This window comes from Salvia miltiorrhiza, chromosome 5 (genome assembly GCF_028751815.1).
Source record: "Salvia miltiorrhiza cultivar Shanhuang (shh) chromosome 5, IMPLAD_Smil_shh, whole genome shotgun sequence".
Lineage (NCBI taxonomy): Eukaryota > Viridiplantae > Streptophyta > Magnoliopsida > Lamiales > Lamiaceae > Salvia > Salvia miltiorrhiza.
In genome coordinates, this window is record NC_080391.1 from 46,643,361 (window position 1) to 46,661,756 (window position 18,396).

Sequence of the window (18,396 nt, forward strand, 5' to 3'; positions counted from 1 at the left end):
AGTCCCGGAAGAAGGGTGCAATTAAGTCCAAACCCTTAACGGGCGTTTAACGCCGTTTAACGGTGCAATTTTTTATTCCCTCTCTCTAAACTCTTCGGCTTCACCGTCGGCAGCGCGGCGGAGCTTCCTTGGCCGGTGGCGACAAGGTCTCATCCGTCATATCCTCACCGAAGATCAGGTCTAATTCTCCGCCCTCGCACTCCAACACCTCGCGATCATCGGGCCGAGCCTCCTCGACGGTGTCGGTTTTGGGCGGCGTGAGGGCTGAGCCATTTCGATTTCATGTAATCGGCTTTCCGCCACGGCGCGATGTGCATCCCTTTCTTCTTCAGGCTCTGCCGCGCCGTCTAAATGACTATTGAATTGATTATCTAAAATTAGCTGAATTTAGGAGAAATTGGAGTATTGAAAAGGAAAAAAGGGGGAAAGTGGAATTGAGAATTACCAGCTGGAATAGAGGGAGATTTATCCCATTTGGATTTGCAAAGAGAGGCGTTATCGGAGGGGTTGCCGAAGGAAGAATTAGCGGAAATCGAATCGGAGAAGAAATCGAGCTCGTCATCGGAGCTATCGTTGCTGTTGCCGTTGAAGCAATTGCAGCGGTTGCGCGCGGGCGCATTTCGCGGCGGCAGAGGAAGGCTTTTCGTTGGCGGTGGGGCCCAGCGAAAATAATAATAATAAAAAAAAATTTGAAGACGGCGTTAAACGCCCGTTAAGGGTTTGGACTTAATTGCACCCTTCTTCCGGGACTTTGGGGAGGTCAACGCGCTTTGACCGAGTTTGGGGGGCTAAAAGCTCTAGGGGGGTGTACTACAGGGGGGAATCTGCACCTTTGCCCTTTCTATAAATAGAGCGAGACTATTTTTTGTAAATGTCCTAAATAAAAAATTAAACTATTTTTCCGGGATGAAATGAGTATAAGCATTGGTAAGATTTGAATATGTAATTCTCGGCCCCAAAAATCCTAATATATGTGTATGTAAATTAAATAGTGAATATGATAATAAAGCGTTATTTAATTAGTAAAACATTTTTCCTCAAATTATTAAATTTAGATTAAAATCATTAGAGAAGGAAATGAAAAATTATTATTAAACTTTAAAAAATAAATGAAATTGTGAATATATCACGTACAAATTTAATAATTGTAGCCTAAAAGATTAAGAAGATACTTCCTCCGTCCCAAATATCTTGAGACACTTTTTTTTGGGCGTCCTACCTATCTTAAGATATTTCTTTATTTGGCAAGAATTTTATCTTTTATTTACCTTTTACTTTTTCACTTACACAAACCATTATTTTCATAATTTATGTGCCCAAAAAAAGGCCTTAAGATAGCCAGGACAAAGGGAGTATTAGATTTGTATAAAAATCTTTGTAGTTTGTCTTTAATTAATTTAACTCTTTAATTTAATACATGTACTTTAGAAAGTTGATTTCAATATGCAATAATCATTTTGCTTAACGAAATTATTTATAGGAGGAAAAGAATCTTAAGGTGCCAAAAATGCACTACGGGCATGTTTGTTTGTCAGGAAAGTAATCTGAATTGAGATTGTTATTCCCAGGAAAATTATTCCATGGAAAATGAATCCTAATAGATTCATTATCCAGTGTTTGGAAATATCAAAACTAATTATTAGGATTCTGGATTGTATCATTAAATAAATATATTTAATTAATATATGTAAGAATTAAAGTGATATTTACCCTTAATTTTCAATAATTCAGAATATAATTTTCGAGGTTTAAAAAATTATTTTCAGTAATTCAGAATATAATTGATAGTGTGAAAATAATTCGGGGTTTAAAGTGATATTTACCCTTAATTTTATAGTAACAACAAAGTACATTATTAAGATTAACTAAATGATTTATAATTCTAAAATTAAATTCATTTTTTTTCTTAGATAATAATAATAATAATAATAATAATAATAATAATAATAATAATAATAATAATAATAATAAGTATGATTCATAATTCTAAGAATTAAATTATGATTTCTTAAAATAATTCACGAATTAATTAATTAATTAATAATAATAATAATAATAATAATAAGTATGATTCATAATTCTAAAAATTAAATTATGATTTTCTTAAAATAATAATAATAATAATAATAATAATAATTTTCATTTTCATTTTATAAAAAAATAATATTGGATATATATGTAAGTAAGAATCCTGAGAATGAGGAAAAAGAATACCTAAGAAAAACTAGGAATAAGAATCCTGGAAAGTTGTACTACTTTCCTTGTTTTCAGGATTCTGATTACTTTCTCTATCTGACAAAAATTTAACCAAACACAGGAATTTAATATTTTGGAATCAGATTACTTTCCCAGGACAGAATCCGTGCCAAATAAACATGCCCTTCCATTAAAAGTGAGTTATATTTTATTTTGAGTTGTCTCGTTTTCATAAATAAAATATTTTAACTCATAAAAAAAATGTAGGCCTACCACTTTCAACACATTTATACATCCTTTTTAATTCTCGTGCTGAAAAGTTTTGAACCATTTATAGTGGAACAGAGAGAGTAAATATTTGTGTTTCACCGAATAATTGTGTTCCATTTTCAACTTCACTATTTTACAATTATCTATTATAAAAATAAAAAGTATCATTATATAATAAACTCTAATAATATTTATTTATCAATAAAATTAAAATTTTCTAAAATTATGTACCTTAACTTTGGATAAATTATCCCTAATAATCAATTATAATTCAGAAGTTTAAAAAATAAATATTAAAAATAAGGATAGTGAATTGTAATTAATTATTTTAAAATTATACAAAATTAAATTTGAAGGGAAAAATGATTAAAACAATAAAAGTTAAACATGAAATAGGACACCAAAAATGAGATGATGATCTAGTGTGACTTTTTGTTACATGCATAGTTTATTGAAATTAGTATTCTAGTAATTTGATGTTTAAATTTCTATTTGATTTAAATAAGTTTTTGAATTATATAATTTTGAATTAGAATTACATGAGGTATCTAAATATAATCAAATAAGGAACTCGCACGCATGCGGAAATTCTACACCATATAAAAGTGAGAAAATAATCGCACGTAGGCGGGATCACTATCCATATAATAATGAAAATACTATACTGCACACATACGAGATTGAACCAAAGATCTCTTAAAAATAATTTTTGAACGTCTTAACTTTGCTATTTGAGGTATAAGATTCGAAAACAACTACTTGTAATTGAATTGGAATATAAATATACTGATCCAATTGAAACGAACAAAAGTCAAAGAACTTGTTACAGAACATAGCCCGAAAAATAAATGCGAGGGTAAATAAACATTATTGTCTCAATTTACACAAGAGATGTGTAAATGTAAAAGTAAAATACTCTTATATGGATACTTCATTTTTATCCTCACGCAAAGGTGAGGCTAAAATCCAATTCTGGAGAATAAATTAAGCAATGAAAGAGGTAGCTCCAGAGAAAGAAGAAGGAAAATTGCATTAAATATCAGTAACAACTTTTATTCAATTTATCAATAGAATGGAAAGGTGGAGATGGATTGTTAATTTACGAAACCAAAAATGAAGAAGAAAAAAAAGGGAGTTGGGGAAGGAGAGGTGGTGGCCCCACAAAAAATTTCCCGACAGGAAATGTCATCACGCCTCACCGGAAATACCCAACTCTGGTTAAGATGAGTAACCACGGTTGGCGCATTGCTAACTACCGAGACAACCAAATACACTGTGGGTTCTGCAGTGAAAAAGGAGACAACCTAGCCACGTTCTGTGAAACCGATACAAATTACATTTACAATTCAGAGAGAGAGAGAGAGTCTAGAGAGAGAGAGAGAGAGAGAGGCTGAGGCGTATGGTAAGCTGTTTCTTGGGATTCTGCAGCGCCGTTTCTCACGATCCCTTCCTCCCCTGATATGCGATATGCATTTTCCACCCAGATAGAGAACAAACACACTGAAAAGCAGAATTTACCACTTTTTTTCTTTTGATTTTTATACTGGGAAGTTGGTAGTTTCCGGCGGTGGTAACGAGCAGGGGTTTTTGCAGAGTGAAATAAGCGAATTTGGTGCAGTGTTTGAGGCGGCATAGTCTGATTTCCTGGTCTTTTTGACATGGGATTTGGTTGAATTTCAAAAAGATTGAATTTTTTGGACCAAAAACGTGTAGTCATGGCAAACAGAGTGTCCTTGTCTCAGCAGCAGTACGGTGGTTTTCCAGCTGAAGGTCAAACTTTTGAAACGACCCTTCATTCATCTTCGTCTAATTTATCTACCCATTACTTTTTTGAAATATTGATTTTATTTTTTTTGCCCTTTTTGCTGAAATTTTAGGAGGTGGAGGAAAAGATATAATGTATGAAGAATTATGGAGGGCTTGTGCAGGCCCTTTGGTGGATGTTTCACAGGTTGGAGAGAAAGTTTACTATTTTCCACAAGGTCATATGGAACAAGTGAGTTTCTGTTTGAAATTTTGCTTCCTATACATGAAAAAAAGATTGGGATATTTGTGTGATTCTGATAATTGTTTGGAGTACTGGGCTTTAATTTGAAGTTTCTTAAATTTATGTTAGGGATTCTTTGTTGGGTTTAATCTGATGTTTACATGTGGTTTTTTAGTTGGAGGCTTCAACTAATCAAGAACTGAATCAAAGGATACCAATGTTCAATCTACCCTCAAAGATCCTTTGCAGTGTTTTCAACATTAATCTGCTGGTATGTTTCCCTATTTAACTTTCTATGTTTGGCGATTTATTGGAATTTATGAATGCCTTTTCTGTTTGGGGATTAATACTCTCTCTTTGCTTTAGAAGATGTAGAGTTGTGTAAACTTGAAGAGTTAGTGAATGAATTTTTCTTCTATGTAGGCTGAAGTAGACACTGATGAAGTTTACGCACAGATTACTTTGATGCCCGAAGCAGATGTAAGAATTTATACTGCCTTTGTTCTTTTAAATTTGTAACTCAGAATTTTCGGCAAATGATGCTGGTATGTTTGGGTAGAGAAAATTTTGAATTTTTATGGTCACACTATTTGTAGCAAACTCAGCCAAGAAGTCCTGATATGTCTTCTGATGAGCCCCCTAGACCTGTAGTTCACTCATTCTGCAAGGTTTTGACAGCCTCTGATACGAGCACCCATGGTGGATTTTCTGTCCTTCGGAAACATGCTAATGAATGCCTCCCTCTCTTGGTATAATTTTCTACTTCTCCTTGGTGCTGTGTGTTTGTTAAATTCTTCTGTTGGCAGACTATATTGTTGCTCATTGTGAATAATATGGGCCTCATTTTAACCGTTGTTATTATGTGGACCAGGATATGACCCAGCAGACGCCCACTCAGGAACTAATAGCCAAGGATTTGCATGGGGTTGAGTGGCATTTTAAGCACATATTTAGAGGTGATCTTTTGTTCTTTTGGGTCGTTGATATAAGCTTGTTTTCTCGTTATAAAATAGTGTTTTACTATGTGTTGATCTGTGGCAGTAACTTATTCAAGTTCCTTAGTTGAAAGTTATGTATCCCATTTAAACTGCGCAGGTCAACCTCGAAGACATTTGCTCACAACTGGATGGAGTACATTCGTTACCTCTAAGAGATTAGTTGCTGGAGATTCATTTGTGTTTTTGAGGTACAAACGTGTTGTATGTATGGTCTAATTATGTGATAGTTCTGGGGTTTTATGCATTTATCCTAATTTGACACTGTCCAATGGCATTCATTCTAGGGGAGAAAATGGGGAATTGCGTGTCGGGGTCAGGCATCATGCTCGCCAACAGAACTCCATTCCCTCATCTGTGATTTCTAGTCAGAGCATGCACCTCGGAGTGCTGGCAACGGCATCTCATGCTCTTTTAACTCAAACCTTGTTCGTTGTTTATTACAAGCCAAGGTCTGTTATACATTCCCATTGTTTTCACCTGCATTTGATATTACTATGTACTTTCTCCTTTTTATGTCGGTTTTTATCAAAACTTTTCAGAACGAGTCAGTTCATCATTGGACTGAACAAGTATGTAGAAGCTGTGAACCACAAGTTTGGAGTTGGCATGAGATTCAAGATGCGTTTCGAGGGGGAGGATTCTCCTGAGAGGAGGTTAGTCAGTATAAGGTCACACGATCAATGAATTTAGAGAATTGTGGACTTAATTTCTAACTCTCTCTTTCTTTCGCCTGATCAGGTTTTCAGGCACAATCGTTGGGGTCGAGAATATCTCTTCTCACTGGGAAGATTCTAAATGGCGGTCATTGAAGGTCAGTATCTGTGCTGAGTTCACTTTATTAGCATTCAATCATTATTGATTCAGGGCTGATTTTTTTGTTTTCATTTCTTTTATAAATATTCCTAGGTTCAATGGGATGAACCTGCATCAATCCGAAGACCAGAAAGGGTTTCACCTTGGGAAATCGAGCCATTTGTGCCATCTGTACCAACCAGCCTATCCCCACCACTGATGTCAAAACATAAAAGAGCTCGCCCTCATGTCGAAATTCCAATTTCTGGTTAGATTTGCCTTCCAAAAATGTAACGTTTTTACACATTTCTTCCCTTTTTCGTGTGCTTTATATCTCTTATTGCCATGATTATAGATAATCAGACTTCTGCTGCGTCGGCTGCTTGGAATTTGCCTCATGAGTCGCATCAGACGAATCATGGTCTGGAAGGACAAAAAGGCAATCATACAGCTAAATCTGTTGCAGAAACAGATACCGGTGCTTCTCCTAATATGATTACTGAGGAAGCGGAAGAGAGTAAAACTGCGTCAGCTTGGTCTGTTATTTCAAATACTTCAGCTCCGAGTTCTGTAAAACAGAACAGTAGTCCTGTATCTTGCCCGAACGAGAGGAAACCCGATGCTGCTGCAACCTGCAGATTGTTCGGAATCGACTTGAAAAATCCTTTGATTTTGCCACTTGCCGAGAATTCTTCCATGATATCAGATGATGCTCCGCAAGAAGCAGAAGGATGCGGTAAAGGCCAATCGAGAGCCCCAAGAAAAGATGCTCAGAGCCGACATGGTCACTCCTCCAGAAGTCGCACCAAGGTACTCGATAAGTGACTCTAAGCTTGAATTACGAATATTTTCCCTAATAAGATTATGTTTTGTGTTGAGAACTGACTTTGAGATTTTGAACCAAAATTTGATGGAGAAGGTACAAATGCAAGGGGTTGCGGTTGGCCGTGCAGTGGACTTGACCACACTAAAGGGGTATGATGAACTCATAACTGAACTTGAAGAGATGTTCGAAATTAAAGGAGAGCTGCAGCCTCGAGATAAATGGGAAATCGTGTTTACGGATAATGAAGGGGACATGATGCTTATGGGTGACGATCCATGGCTGTAAGCGCCCATTTTCTTTTAAGGGTTAATTGCCAAAAATAACACACAACGTTTACCAAAATCTGCAATTTTCACGTGACTTTTAAACCACTGCACTTAGAATACTTGCCTTCATCTTTGCTAGTACAACATCTCTAAAAAATTTCCAAACAGTTTGTCTTGTGTGTTCCTTGAAATCAGGTTGTTTTACCTATGAAATGTGGTTTTGTTACTGAAGATATTAGGGATGTCATAATTGCTACATTTTAAAAGTTAAATCCGGGTATATGTTGTGTTATTTCCAACAATGAACCCTTCTTTGAAATGACTGCACATTCTCTTCACCGGAGTTCTTTTAAATCCGAGCATGTGAATTCTTGCAGAGAATTTGTCAACATGGTTCGGAGAATTTTCATCTGTTCGAGCCAGGAGGTGAAGAAGATGAAACGATGTGAAGGAACCACCAGCCTCAGCTTGCAACATCTTGGTGATTAAACTCTTCACTTTGTGTTTTCCTTTGCATGGACCTCTTTGCTTGATTGGCTTTTCTGTTGTTCCATTAGAAAAGGGATAGGAAATTTCATGTGGTTAACGAGCCAACGGGCACTAGCTTAGTTCGTGGCTCGATTTTGTGAATCTCTCGGCTCGTTTTCAGGTATAACGACTGCGGATCATCATCATCCTGGTGTAGGTTGGTTAGATTATGTGCATATTAGAGTACTGTGTTGTTGGGTAGGAGAATGTGGGCTCTTGATGTATATGTCAAAAGTTGTGTTTGGAAATTTGGAGCTTTTCTTTCTTGTGGACTCTAATTTATCATCATCAAGTCAAGCACAAGGGTTAGCACTTAGTTGATTTCCTGAGTTTAATCACATCATTTACTCTTCATTTTTTTACTTTTGTATCGCTACTTTATACTGTGCTTGGTTTTATACATCATTATCTGTGGATGCTACTAAAAATTAAAACATAGTTAGCAGAATGCCTTATTATTATGATTTAGTCAATGTCATTTTTATAAGATAAATGTAAAATTATCATTTTGGTATAGTAAAGATAAAAAAATGCTAGCTGCAATTTCTAAAATATATTTTAAATTAATTATTGTTACTAAAATATCTTTCAGTATGCTATTAATAAACATTGGAGGTATATTGGTTGCCTATGAAGGGATCAAATTTTTTCTTTATTTTTTGGATGCAAATAAGTAATGCCAAATCCTTACTATTCAACAAACTGATACTCGAGCTAAGGTATCGATAATGATAGTACTCCCTCCGTCCCATTAGTAGTGTCTCATTTTCTTTATGGCAATATTCTATCTTTATACTTAATATTTAAATAATTTTCATCAATTCACTTTATCTACTTTCTACACACTCCTTAATCTCCGTGTCTAAAAGAAATGAGACACTACTAATGGAACGGAAGGAGTATTTGTTTATTTGAGCATATTGCTTATACAATAAATTTGATTTGATGATCTCTAGAAACAAAAAAACAAAAAAAAAAAAAAAAACAAAAAGATTTGATATTAATAGCTCGATAATGATAGTATTTGAGCACATGATATGCTTAAATTATAAACTGGATCACACGTGAAAATAACGTAAAAAACGACTTCAATAAAAATCAAAACTCATTCCTTTCAAAAAAGAAATCAAAACTCATTTTATTGGATATGTATATCCAATAAGTGACTTTACGTCTTTATGTGTCTCGCTCAACCTACAATTCAAAGAAGCGATTAGGAATTCTTATGGGACATGCTTAAAAGGAATGGGAGTAATAATGTGCACGAAAGGTTATTATTACTTTTTTTAAATATAAAATACATATTATGTCATGAAATTGCACATTACATTAACGAATTAAGAACAATTATACTATTAAAAATTTGATTAAATATTCAAACAAATTACAGTTTAATATCTAAATAAAATACAGCCAATACGAAATGTTATTATCATCTCGCAATACTTAGCATAAAAAGTTAAAAACTTTAATGACTATATATTAGGGAAAGCCAAAAAAAGAGAGAAAAAAATACCCCCTCCGTCCCACGAATCTTGACACATATTTTTTTTTGGACCGTCGCACGAATCTTGACACATTTCCAAATAAGGTAGTAATAATTATTATTTTCTCTCTCATACTTTATCACTTTTATTACATTCTCTCCTACTTTATCATTTTTATACTTTATTAACTACACACTTAAAACACTTATCTACAACTCCTTAATTTTCGTGCGAAATCAAACGTGTCAAGATTCGTGGGACGGAGGGAGTATCATTTTATTCATAAATCAATTTATTCTTGCGTGAAATACAAACTAAAACTATCGGCCCAAAACCACTTTATTGGGTTGGGCCTAGATGCTGCGATCAATCATATACGGGTCATGGATGATCCGGACCGCGAAACCCGATTTAAATCTGGTATCTGTAGTTCAGCTTGCTTTCTTGGGCAGAAAGAATTCTTCGCGAGACCTACAAAACGGAATTCGGCGAGAAGATAAATCGATATAGAGAAATGGATCCGAGAACTACAGAGGTTTCCCAACTGTTCGAGCGATTCAAAGCGGCTATTGTCCGCAAAGATTTTGATACTTGTACCCAACTTCTGTCTCAGCTCAAGGTACATCTCAATTCCTCCAAGTTCATGAAGTTTTGTGATTGTAGAAATTAGATGCAGTTGTTTACAAAAAAATTGGGCATTGTATCTGTTTTTCTTCATTACGATAGATTGTGGTTAAAACGAACTTCATTGGATGGTAAACCCTAGTACCTTTTGCAATTTCTGTCTTCGGGTTTTAGATAGGTTCAGATAATTGAGGGGGAAAATCAATTTCATGTTGTTAGTGACCTAATGTTGCTCATTTCTATCCGTTTTAGAATTGCTGAGTAAGTGGAAGAAGTTAGATCGATCAACTCTACTTTTTTTTTTTTGGGCGAGGGTTCTGCATCGTTCCATTTAATATTGTCATATTGGAACGTGGAGGTTAAGAGGCCGATTGGAGTGTCACATAGGAAGGATGTGGGGGAATTCGTAAGAAGATATATTGGGTTTCTTTTGGTACCCTTGTTTAGTAGATTTATTAGACACACATGCAGAAATCATCTGATAATTGCTGGTGTTCTATAAGACAAGGGGTAGTTGAGCAACATAATGGCTGAACATATTATTTCGTGTAAATGATTATGGGTAGGAAATTTGTTTTGTCAGTGGGAAGGGGTTTGCTCTTTAATTTCAATCTAAATGTTTAGAGGAAAAGAAAGAAGCCATTTAGTGATGAGGAAGAATGCATTTTTGGTGATATAGGTGTGAAGATGAGAAAGAAACCATTTGGTGATGAGGAAGTATTGACCTTTGATGATTTAGTCTTGAAGATAACTTTTTGTTTGAGGACTGGGATCCTTATTCGTGACACAGATTATTGGGCATGAAGCTCTGTTCGATTCACTTTATATTTTAGTTAATCAGAATTTTAGATAGAAGATAATGTTTGTCTCTACGTAGTCAACACTTGATGCAACTTAGTCTTTGTGTTAATATAATGCTAAACCATTGTTCAAGATTGATATTTGTAATAAATCTTGTTAGTAACATAGATTCAATATGCTAGGTATCATTGACAGGATTCAAGAGTCTGCCTCCATTATTTGAAGAAACTCCAAATGCCGTCTATGAATTGACACTCGCAAGTAATGTTACTTTCTACAGTTCTACCTCTCATTCATATCTTTCTACAGTTTATACCATTAATCTTCCGGTGTTCTGTCCTGCTGCTCCTGCATTCTGAATTATTCTAATATTGCCTTCTTTCTTCAGGGGACATTTATGAGCATGCAGTTGTCCTAAGTGTGAAGATTGAGGATCAGGATGCTTTTGAGAGAGACTTTTTCCAACTGAAGCCTTATTATACTGATGCTTCGTAAGTATCCGCCATCAATTATTTCTCAGACTAATAAAACTATCTAGCCCCTTAATTATCTCTTTTGCTTTAAATATGATAAGATATAGCTATGTCTAGAGTTTCCATGAAAAGGATGTGTTTGTTAAGCATCTTCTTCTAGTAAGTGTTTTCTTAAGCAAATAAGACTAGTAGTAGTTGTTGTTTATGAAACAAAGGCACTATCTAATGAATTAGCACTAAAGGTACTAAAAGACTTCTGATGTCTAATTGGTCCTGTGAACATGGCGAGATGCAGTGCTTTTAATCAGGAAAAGAGATATAATCAGGGTTTTATGAACTTCTATGTGTTTGATCAACAATTGTAATTTGTTGTGCTGGTTTCTCTTATGTGAGCCTTGAAGTATATCCACTTTACAGATGCACATTTTGGTTCCAAAAAAATGTTCATAACTCTTATTTAATGTGATTGTGCAGTGGTCGTATCCCACCTTCTCCTCAGGAGTATCCAATTTTAGGTCTCAACCTGCTAAGACTCCTTGTGCAAAATAGAATTGCTGAATTCCACACTGAGTTGGAGTTACTTTCTGCTAGTGCTTTGGAGAACCCTTGTATTAAGCATGCTGTTGAGCTGGAACAATCCTTCATGGAAGGAGCATATAACAGGGTGCTGACTGCTAGACAGACTGTACCTCATGAAACATATGTCTATTTCATGGACTTACTTGCAAAGACAGTCAGGTAAAATTTGTTGTAGTCATATAGATTACTGTACCATCATTGTCATGCATATATATGCTTTTATGGAACCATGTGCATTGCTTGATTGTTAAATTGATTTAATATACTATCATACTGTCTACACCTTTCTGATTTTTGTCCATTTGATACTATTGTGTCATAGTGATAATTTGTACTTGAATAAGAGTGCAGCGTGGAAACTCATCATGTACAGAGGTTTGGTAACCTACCTGTGTGCATTTTGTTTGGTCAGTTCAGTTTATGCCAGTTTTCTGCTTAGATGAGGCCTTCTGTGATGTTATGCTAGCCGCTAGTGTAGTAAGGATTATGGAACTTCCTACAAGTGGAAGAAATAATCATGGATATTGGAGGCATGCATCTATTTTCTAGTGCATTGTTTGATTAGTCTCCAGTTGCTTTATTGCTTTCAGTGTTGTGTTTTGTTTTGTGTCTGAACTTTATCTAGGCTTTGTCACCCCCTTCTTTCCGTTAAATCCTCTTTTATGTGGATATCCTTGTTCCAGCTCTTTCTGGGTCTTGCCATAGTGCTGAAACCATATTGTAATTGTTCTTATTTTGATGTTTGATTATTATGGTAGAGATGAGATAGCTGGGTGCAGTGAGAAGGCCTATGACTCTCTTTCAGTAAATGATGCACGTCAAATGCTGCTGTATTCATCAGACAAGGAAGTTGTTGAATATATCAAGGAGGTAAAGTGTTTTGCACCCTGTTTCCTCCTACTGCACTATGGTCACTATGTAAATTTTAGGACTGAGTAGAGTAGTATCTCCCGTGCTGGCATTGTTTATCATGGTGCTGTTTCAAAAAATGAGTTTTATCAGTGCCTTGGCATTTGGAAATTACAGGAGCATCCTGACTGGGAGATCAAGAATGGGTCTGTGTTTTTCCAAAGAGCTAAGGAATCTGTACCTTGCAAGGAGATTCCGTCCTTGCAGTTGATCAACCAGACACTCAGTTATGCGAGGGAGTTGGAGCGCATTGTGTGAGGGGACTATATGAGCAAATGCTGCTCTTATCCGTGCTTTCATGCATTTTGTGGCATCAACGTGCTCGGCGTATTGAGGGAATTCGTTTCCCAATTCCTGCAGTTCACTTGACCTTGCCTTTAGCTAAATTTCCATACTTGAAACCATGATTTATTTCCTTGTTTTGTTCAATGGAACAAGCAAATACTGTGTTGGTTACAGTTTAGCTACGAAATATGTTGAGATGGTCAATTTCCTGATTCATGACATCTTGTATGCATAGGACCATTTGAATTTAAATGTCTTCAAAACTTCATGTTTCACTTGAGCTTTCTCCAAATATTTGTCAAACTCCCTCAGTCTTAAAGAATGATTGTAGGCTTGCGCTCCAAAGCAGAATAAAGCTTTGTCAAGATAGCCACAGAAAATTGAAAAATTTTGCAACATTTGAAATATGTTAAATTCAACAGTTCAAATCAATATACTCAACTCAAGGGCTGATTTGAGTGATGTAAATTAACCAAGCCGTTTGCGAACCATTTGGGGCTTGGCTCGAAAAAAGCTCGTTCGAAATTCGTTCGTTTTCTAAATGAGCTGAATTCGAGCCCGAATCCGAGTTCTATAAAATTATTGAGTCGAACTTGAGTTTGTACATTTTCGGCTTGTGAGCTTGCGAATATGTTCGACTCGTACCTTGGCGAAGAATCACGGAATATGTTCGTGAATAGGCTTGCAAATATGTTCATTAAATAATAATTTTATATTTTTTTCATTTGTTAAAAATAAATTATAAATTATGATTCATAAATAGTTTAGAAATATATGAACAATTATAATTTTTTATTTTAATGAAACCTTTATAAATAATTCGAACAGAGCTTGAATTCGAGCTCGAGCTTGAGATAGCCAAGTTTTCACGAGCCGAGCCGGAGCCTGGAGGTATTCGGCTCGACTATAGAGTGATTTGAGACCGCCCGAATCTCGCGACTCAAATTCTCGAAACCAATAATATACTAACTCCGATTCAATTACTCAGCAGTGGTAGTTTAGTTGTATGTAGAAAATATTATCTTGTGTTTGTATTTGAGTCGACTCTGGAGTTGGTATCCCAGGAATTTAGGATATACGTTGTTAGAGTTGGATAGTATACGCTACAAAATTATCCTCAATTATTACGTAGGCATACAAGTTAAGTTGTTGGGCCTAATTGCAAAAATAGGATTAAAAATAAGTGAAAATTGGGGGGTGGGTTTCTACTTTCTACTGCTACCAGAATCTTTACTTCTACCGGGAAAAACCCTTCCACCATTTCTCCCCGTCACCAAATTCCCATTCACCTCTGCAACAATGTCCGAGAAAGATGACAAATCGGGCTCAATTGACGCAGCCCGCCCCAAAGAAGAAGCCCTCCGCCTCAAAACCCTAGCGGAGGAGAAGTACAATTCCGGCGACCTCACCTCCGCCGTCGCATACGCCGAGCGCGCCCGCGACCTCCATCCCTCCATCTCCGGCCTGCGCCAGATGCTCACCGCCTTCCAAATCCTCCGCGCCGCTGCCGCGTACCCATTTCCCGACGGCGGCGCCGAGAGGCAGAAGCCAACTCCGGACTACTACAGAATTCTGCAGGTGCAAAGGTTCTCGCACATCAATTCGATTAAAAAACAGTACAAGAAGCTGGCTTTGACGCTTCACCCCGATAAGAACCCCTTCGTCGCGTCCGAGGAGGCGTTCAAGCTGGTCGGGGAGGCGGCGCGGGTGCTGTCGGATAAGATCAGGCGGAAGGAGTACGACATAAGGCTAAGGATTGCTATGCAGTCGGAAGCAGCGGGGGCGGTTGCGGTTGAGCTCGGGGAGGAGGGGTCGCGCGAGACGTTCTGGACAGCGTGCTCGGCTTGCCGGCTTCTGCATCAGTTTGAGAGGAAGTATTTGGGGCATAATTTGATTTGCCCTGGGTGTAAGAAGACGTTCAAGGCTATGGAGGCCGAGGAGCGTAATGAAGATGAGGGGAAAAATGAGAAGAATGAGGCGAATACGAGGGTAAGTGCTCGGATTCAGGAGAGAGTTGCCAAAGGTGGCTATGTGGGGAGTGTGGAGAAATTTGGGTTGGGAGTAAAGAGGAGAAATAGTAATCTAGGTGAGGTTTCTGAGAGGTCGGGGGCCAAAATGGCAAGAACAGGTGCATCAAGGAGGCAGGAGAGAGTTGAGATTTCCGGAGAAGGTGATGATGTTGAGAATGGTAGGTTCAAGACAATGGAAACGTTGGTAAATGGGGGTGAGGAGGCATTGGGGGTTCGTGAGGTTGAGATAGTGGAGAATGAGACGAGTAAGGGAGGGGAGGCTAGGGAAGAGGAGAGTATGACATTGTCCCAAATGCAGATGATTGTGAAGAAGAAGAATAAGAGGAAGACAAAGGAGATAGCTGAGGGAAAAATGAATACAAAGACAAACAAGCTAGTTGAGGGAAAATTGAGTACAAAGACAAAGAAGCTAGTTGAGAGAAAATTGAGTACAAAGACAAAGAAGCTAGTTGAGGGAAAATTGAGTACAAAGACAAAGAAGCTAGTTGAAGGAAAATCTAGTACAATGACAAAGAAGCCAGTTGAGGGAAAATTGAGTACAAAGGTGAAGGAAGTTAATGCTGAGAAGTTGAAGGTAAACGGAGTGGTGGAAGAAACCGAGAAGGATGGGATGAGGGATCGTGAGAAAGAGGATTTAAGAGAAGAGGAGATGGAGAATGTGAGGATAGAGGAGAGGGTGAGTGAGAAAGTGGATCTAAGAGAAGAGGAGAGTGTGGAGGAGATGGAGAATGTGAGGACAGAGGAGAGGGCGAAGGAGAGGGAAGGGGGGGCAGAGAAGCAGAAGGTGGTGAATTTGAGGGAGAATTCAAATAGGAGGAGAGTGCCAAAAGTTAGGAATCTTGAAGCTGTGCACGCAGCGTCAAGGAATCATCTCCATTCGGAGATTGAGAAGGATATGTCATCAGGAAAAGGAAATTCAGAGGTTCTGCTAGTGGAGAAAGAGAAGGAAAAGGAAATGGACGTCACAAGGGAGAAGAAAGGAAGGCGTAGAGTTTCAAAGTGTGGGAACTCGGAGATATTGAATACAAAATCTTCAAAGAATCGTGTGGATTCAGACCTTCAGAGGCTCATTGCTAACAAAAAGGGTGATTTGGAGATAATGGCCGTGGAGGATTCTGATTTTCATGATTTCGACAAGGATAGAATGGAGAGGAGCTTCAAGAAAGGACAAGTGTGGGCAGTATACGATGATGTTGATGCAATGCCGAGGCAATATGGTCTGATTAATGAAATTGTCTGTGTAAACCCATTTCAGGTGACATTGAGCTGGTTGCAGCCTCAGAATAATGGAGATGTGGAATTAATAGGTCGGCTGGAAAAGGGGTTTTGTGTTTCATGTGGGAGCTTCCAGGTAGCTAGGAAAGTAACAATTAGATATTTGAATTTGTTCTCTCACCTTGTGGACTGTGAAAGAGCAGCCAGGGAGTTGTATAGGATCTACCCGAAGAAAGGCTCAGTTTGGGCAGTATATAGCAGTAGTGGTCGAGAAGCTGAAGAAAGAGACGAAAGGAATAAGGATAAGAGATGCTACAACATTGTTGTAACTTTAAGTAGTTATAGTGATGTACACGGATTGAGTATAGCGTACCTTAAGAAGGTAGATGGGTTCAGGACCGTGTTCAAGAGAAGGGAAATCGGGGCTAATGCTGTCGTATGTCTTGGAGCAAAAGACATCAAAATGTTTTCACACCAGATTCCTGCAAAGAAACTGTCCGGTGAAGAGGCCTCTGGCCTTCCTAAGGATTGTTGGGAGCTAGACCCTGCTTCGCTTACACCTCAGGTGCTTACTATTGCGTAATTATTACTCATGGAAAGATGCTGCTTGCGCGATGGTGTGCTTGCTCTGACTTGGAGTTCCTCTGCCTATCTTTGGGTAAAACTATAACCTTTATGTATATGGAATTTGATTTAGATCAAAATATCCAATTTACTTACTTGCATTGGTGATGAAATGTCTTAAAACTATATTGGAAGGATGAATGATATACGAACTCAAAAGTGTGCATAATAGAGTTGGTGGAACATCTGCCGTTTGATACTAAAATGAGGAATTTTTTGGCTTTCAGAGTTTTTATGCATCAAAATGATTTTTGTTAGTCATATTTTGGTCTTTTGATCAGTTTCCTTTAGTAGAACTAGATCACAGTTGCTTTTGTTAGAAAATTTCTTTATCTGATTACTATATAACTATAGTTATTTTTTCATGTGTATTTGGGACTGTGGAAGTGAGTTGTAATTTTGTAACAGTTTTCTTATCTTAGCAAATTTATACAGGGTAGCTCTCTGCATAATGTTCACGGCGCATGTAAAATATCATTAATCTCCAGGTGATAAATCTTGCAAACGATCTTCATGAAACAAGAACAATGAACTGGTTGTGTGTGTTGGCCAACCGGTAGAGTAGAGTGGTTAATGCCTAAGGCCGAAGGTCTTGGGTTCGAGTCCACCGTGCGCGGTCTTTAAATTTCTTTATTTAATGCTGTTAATCTATCAAAAAAACAAAAAAAACGAAGAACAATGAAATGCCTAGTTAGTACTTACACTTCTGTGGTTTTGAAAACTTATGACCGGTTCCATCCCTGACCAAAATGCAACGTATACCCCTGCATTGTTCGCATTCTCCATTTGTTCTATGGCTGCTTTCCCTATACTGTGAAACGACGTGCATTGTTGAATCTGATATGCTCGAGCAGCTTTAGAGTGATTGTTCTCTTACACTATGGAAGTCGTTAAAAAAGAAGATATGTTGTGCAGGGTGTCTTTTCATAGTGCGGAAATCCCCTCGACGAAGTTGTTGAAACGAGAGTAATGAGACGGCTTCTTACGCAGGTACGGTCAGAAACATGATAGTGAGATGTATCTTATTTGCTTAGGTTAGGATCTGGTAGAATGTGACTGTATTGAGTTCCTCCTTGGATGTAAAAATAACTCAGTGTCTCTGTATCCCTAGCTATATTATTTGGTCAGAAATTAGGTAGATTTTTTTTTTCTTTATTTCTTTACATTTTATTACTAATCTGTAACGTATGTACTTAATTTAATTGTTTTGAACATGTGATCTTGAAAGAGATTGTTTCTGTATGAGATTTTTTTTTTCTTAATCTTATTTCTATTATGAAGGAATTTTGGAGTCTTTTAAAGATTTCCAGATTTTAAATTTATTAAAGATAAGAATATACTTGATATTAATTCAAAAAAAGAATAGTACTTGATATGTTGATGATGGTGTATAATAATCAGATTTTGGTGATTTCCTGTAAACATGCGAATTGTTACTGAGCCGGCAAACTTGAGCTTCAATATATTTAGGGTTTCAAATTTTAGATTTTTTTTTTTTGATAAATT

The 18,396-nt window shown here is 37.1% G+C and overlaps 4 protein-coding genes across 6 annotated transcripts; 3 read left to right on the forward strand and 1 right to left on the reverse strand.

Annotated features, from left to right (window-relative positions):
* Positions 1-215: 215 nt before the first annotated feature.
* Positions 216-4,099, reverse strand: LOC131026017 (uncharacterized). Its single transcript, XM_057955798.1, has 3 exons — positions 4,011-4,099; positions 387-639; positions 216-347 (listed from the first exon to the last, which is right to left on the reverse strand). Exons 1-3 carry the CDS (start codon positions 4,097-4,099, stop codon positions 216-218), a joined length of 474 nt encoding a protein of 157 aa, XP_057811781.1.
* LOC131024542 (auxin response factor 9-like) lies at positions 3,542-8,179 on the forward strand. Of its 2 annotated transcripts, none has more exons than XM_057954053.1 (14): positions 3,542-4,236; positions 4,344-4,462; positions 4,629-4,724; positions 4,877-4,933; positions 5,050-5,202; positions 5,325-5,409; positions 5,549-5,639; positions 5,736-5,900; positions 5,991-6,104; positions 6,190-6,262; positions 6,358-6,511; positions 6,599-7,053; positions 7,160-7,350; positions 7,713-8,179. In XM_057954053.1, the coding sequence occupies exons 1-14, from the start codon at positions 4,182-4,184 to the stop codon at positions 7,822-7,824; spliced, it is 1,920 nt and encodes a 639-aa protein (XP_057810036.1). In that variant the 5' UTR covers positions 3,542-4,181; the 3' UTR covers positions 7,825-8,179. The 2 variants fall into 2 exon arrangements, with proteins under 2 accessions (XP_057810036.1, XP_057810037.1); XM_057954054.1 differs by having other exon boundaries at positions 7,163-7,350.
* Positions 8,180-9,733: 1,554 nt separating this feature from the next.
* Positions 9,734-13,296, forward strand: LOC131024558 (26S proteasome non-ATPase regulatory subunit 8 homolog A). Its single transcript, XM_057954073.1, has 6 exons — positions 9,734-9,969; positions 10,958-11,036; positions 11,164-11,266; positions 11,723-11,986; positions 12,586-12,697; positions 12,854-13,296. The coding sequence occupies exons 1-6, from the start codon at positions 9,865-9,867 to the stop codon at positions 12,992-12,994; spliced, it is 804 nt and encodes a 267-aa protein (XP_057810056.1). The 5' UTR covers positions 9,734-9,864; the 3' UTR covers positions 12,995-13,296.
* Positions 13,297-14,068: 772 nt separating this feature from the next.
* On the forward strand, positions 14,069-18,152 carry LOC131024541 (uncharacterized). Of its 2 annotated transcripts, none has more exons than XM_057954051.1 (2): positions 14,069-16,924; positions 17,326-18,152. In XM_057954051.1, the coding sequence occupies exon 1, from the start codon at positions 14,321-14,323 to the stop codon at positions 16,847-16,849; it is 2,529 nt and encodes an 842-aa protein (XP_057810034.1). In that variant the 5' UTR covers positions 14,069-14,320; the 3' UTR covers positions 16,850-16,924; positions 17,326-18,152. The 2 variants fall into 2 exon arrangements, with proteins under 2 accessions (XP_057810034.1, XP_057810033.1); XM_057954050.1 differs by having other exon boundaries at positions 17,806-18,152.
* The last annotated feature ends 244 nt before the right edge of the window (positions 18,153-18,396 follow it).

Excerpts from the sequence above, each read along its gene's own strand:
- LOC131024541 (XM_057954051.1), top strand. The coding sequence starts at position 14,321 with ATGTCCGAGAAAGATGACAAATCGGGCTCAATTGACGCAGCCCGCCCC.
- LOC131024558 (XM_057954073.1), top strand. The coding sequence starts at position 9,865 with ATGGATCCGAGAACTACAGAGGTTTCCCAACTGTTCGAGCGATTCAAA. Across the intron at positions 9,970-10,957 it reads AACTTCTGTCTCAGCTCAAG|GTATCATTGACAGGATTCAA; the intron begins GTACATCTCAAT and ends TCAATATGCTAG. Across the intron at positions 11,267-11,722 it reads CCTTATTATACTGATGCTTC|TGGTCGTATCCCACCTTCTC; the intron begins GTAAGTATCCGC and ends GTGATTGTGCAG.
- LOC131026017 (XM_057955798.1), bottom strand. The coding sequence starts at position 4,099 with ATGCCGCCTCAAACACTGCACCAAATTCGCTTATTTCACTCTGCAAAA. Across the intron at positions 640-4,010 it reads CGGAAACTACCAACTTCCCA|CCTTCCTCTGCCGCCGCGAA; the intron begins GTATAAAAATCA and ends GCCAACGAAAAG. Across the intron at positions 348-386 it reads ATACTCCAATTTCTCCTAAA|ACGGCGCGGCAGAGCCTGAA; the intron begins TTCAGCTAATTT and ends ATAGTCATTTAG.
- LOC131024542 (XM_057954053.1), top strand. The coding sequence starts at position 4,182 with ATGGCAAACAGAGTGTCCTTGTCTCAGCAGCAGTACGGTGGTTTTCCA. Across the intron at positions 4,237-4,343 it reads CGGTGGTTTTCCAGCTGAAG|GAGGTGGAGGAAAAGATATA; the intron begins GTCAAACTTTTG and ends CTGAAATTTTAG. Across the intron at positions 5,901-5,990 it reads GTTGTTTATTACAAGCCAAG|AACGAGTCAGTTCATCATTG; the intron begins GTCTGTTATACA and ends AAAACTTTTCAG.